Consider the following 3,177-nt stretch of genomic DNA (forward strand, 5'->3'; position numbering starts at 1 on the left):
TATCTTGCAACTCGTCCACACGATAATGTGGTTGCTTTGATACTTGAGAGGTTTTAGGACCCACCCTGAGAACATGAGAAGAAGCCTGCTGGATCAGGCCAATGACTCATCTAGTCCATTCTCACAGCGGCCACCCAGATGTCCCACAAGCAGGGACTCAAGCACAAGAGCACTCCACCTCCTGCCCTTTCCAGGAAATGGCATCCAGAAGCATTATTGCCTCTGAACTTTGAGCCAGAGCGTAGCCGTCATGGCCAGCAGCCATTGATAGCCTTCTTGGGGCTGTAATTTGCTTTAAACTGCATTCTGTCTCCTAGTTTTGGTGCACGTAGAAGAGTATTCCTCCCCCTCCTTTTCCCTCCTCTCTTTTCCCATATACAGTCATACTTCATGTTACGTTTGCTTCAGGTTGTGCATTTTTAGGTTGCGTCCCGCGGCGACCTGGAAGTACCAGGAAGGGTTACTTCCAGGTTTCAACACTCGTGCATGCGCAGACGCGTAAAATGACATCACGCACAAGCGCAGGTGCGGGTTGCGTTCTTTTCAGGTTGCAAACAGGCCTCCGGAATAGATCCTGTTCGCAACCAGAGGTACCACTGTACTCCCCCTGCATACTCCTAATGTAAAGTCCAGCAGTTTTGTTCTTTCTTTACCCAGCGACCCTAAGTTTCTCTCTCAGTGAATTGCAACTCCTATTCAAAATAACACACACCTCATATTAATCTCCCAGATTATGTTAAGCAGAGGCAGCAGCTAAAATTGAACTCAAGTTGGTTTCGGATAATTCCTCTGTTGATGCTCCATGGACAGAATGGAATGCACACCGAGGAGAAATAACTTGTCATTTTGACCCTACTATAGTGGATAAAAGAGAAGCTAGACAACAGATTCAGAAGGAAATACACGAATATTTCAGACTTGATTGTGGATCGGTAGATGATACAACTCTGTATATTGTGGAGTGCTTTCAAAGCAGTGATACGTAGGATTAGTGTAGTTGCAGGGGGAAAAAGAAGAAACACAAGGGGGGGGGAGAGAAAGTGTTGGGAAAAGAGATTATGGATTTGGAAGCACAACACAGATGGGGCCATCTTCCCTCTGTTTATTATCAACTATTAGTGACCAGGGCTACAGTTGATCTGCTTGACACAATCAAAGCTGAGAAATCTATGTGGCACGAACTGGTTGGGTGCAGAGAAATGGTGGTGGGGAACCAGCTGGGGAACCAGCAAGAGAATAAGGTTCGGGTCCCAAGGAGTGGTGGTGGGACAATGATAAGTGGACAGAGGAGAAGACTGGGAGGAGGAAGTATCAGAAGCTGAAGAGGTAACAGGGCTTAGTGAGCAGGGGCAATAAATGCTGGGAATGCCAAGTTGAGAATTTGGAGATCTTTGGGTTTGGGGTAATCCCATGGGTAGAGGACTGCTGAACTCAAGTCCTGCATGTTGCTTTCCCACAAACATATGGTTGCCTCATAGAACTTCCTAGAAGGACTTTAATCGCAATACGCAATCCAGCCTAATTCATTGGATTCAACTATGGGTGGTACAAAATAAATAGGAAGCTTTGTACTGTAAACAGCTCCAAGCACGTCATCGACAAAGAATCTTTATTTTTAAAAACAAAAATAGCAGAACCTCTTAATGAAGCCGGGTGCGTTAATTCCGCTTCATTACTCTTCTCAGAGCTTTGTGTACCTCTTTGTTCCTCAGGGTATAGATTAGTGGATTAAACATGGTGACAACAAATGTATAGAAAAGGGAAACCATCTTGCCCTGATCCCGGGAGTAGTTGGACGGGGGCTGGAGGTAACTGAAAATGGCCGTCCCATAAAACAGGGACACCACAATCAAGTGGGAGGCACAGGTGTTGAAGGCCTTTTGCCTGCCCTCCGTTGAGCGGATTGCCAGCGTGGCAACTGCAATGTAGCCGTAGGAGACCATAATGAGTCCTAGTGGTACTACAAGGAACACTACGCTGGAAGCAAAGAGCACAGCCTCATTGACTGAGGTGTCAACACAGGCCAACTTGATTAAGGCTGGCACCTCACAGAAAAAGTGATCCACCCGGTTTTGTCCACACCGCGGGAGGCGAAGAGTCATCACCGTCTCCACCACTGAGGTGGTTAAGCCACTAATCCAGGAAACGGCAGCCATTTTGAAGCATAGGGATTGGCTCATAATGGCACCGTAGCGCAGCGGGTGGCAAATGGCAGCATAGCGATCGTAGGCCATGAAAGCCAAAAGAATACATTCTGTGGAGCCCAGAGCAAGGAAGATGTAGAGCTGGGCCACACAGGCACCGTAACTGATGGTCTTGCTTTTCCTCCAGAAGTTCACCAGCATGTGAGGGCCCACACTGGTGGTGAAGCAAAGATCAAGGACAGAGAGATTGGTGAGGAAGAAATACATGGGGGTGTGGAGGTGGGGGTCCAGCCATGACACTACAATGATGGTCGTGTTGCCTAGCAGGGTCATCGTGTAGCAGATCAGGACAAGACCAAAGAGGAACATCTCCAAGTGTGGGCGGTCAGCCATTCCCAATAACACAAATTCTGCTTGGTGACTCTGGTTACCTTCTTCCCATACTGCTCCCCTGAACATTATCTGGAATAAGATACAAAAACAGTAACAAAAGACCATTTCAAAATGGAAACTGGTATGAGCAGCTGACACAAGAGCCATAGTGACACATTTCTAAGACCGAGGACTCAATAACAGTATGAATATGATCCAGGAATCACACACATGAGGAAGGAATAGATGCTACACTTGATTCGTACAGGGGTGAGGAACTTTTAGCCCTCCTGACATTCCTGAACCACAGTCTCCATTAGTCCTGAAAGCATAGCCAATGAATAGCAAGGGATGATGGGAGTTGTCTTTTAGAAACATCTTGAATCCCACATGTTCTGGTTCAGTTTCTATACAAAGGACCAATTCAGGAAGGTGGTGCTTTGAGAAAAACAACCTGGCACGCAGCTCTCCAGAGGTTCTGTAGCTCTTCTGTTAGGTCTACCTACCCTGTTCTACATTGTCTTAACTGTTTTCACTTGGCTGGGATGTGCCCTTGAACTCTGCTGGGTGGAATCTAGACACATATAAAAAACATTGTGAAAATGCTTTTTTTAAAAAAAAAGTTTTGAAAAATATATGGAATTTGCCATATCTCACCATC

General features: G+C 46.3%; 1 protein-coding gene across 1 annotated transcript; it reads right to left on the bottom strand.

Moving 5' to 3' along the window:
* Nucleotides 1-1,655: 1,655 nt before the first annotated feature.
* On the bottom strand, nucleotides 1,656-2,871 carry LOC310837860 (olfactory receptor 2G3-like). The gene has a single exon (XM_083725053.1). The coding sequence runs from the start codon at nucleotides 2,682-2,684 to the stop codon at nucleotides 1,659-1,661; it is 1,026 nt and encodes a 341-aa protein (XP_083581179.1). The 5' UTR covers nucleotides 2,685-2,871; the 3' UTR covers nucleotides 1,656-1,658.
* Between the last annotated feature and the right edge of the window lie 306 nt (nucleotides 2,872-3,177).

This window comes from Podarcis gaigeae, assembly GCF_964106915.1.
Source record: "Podarcis gaigeae genome assembly, chromosome: 2".
Classification (NCBI taxonomy): domain Eukaryota; kingdom Metazoa; phylum Chordata; class Lepidosauria; order Squamata; family Lacertidae; genus Podarcis; species Podarcis gaigeae.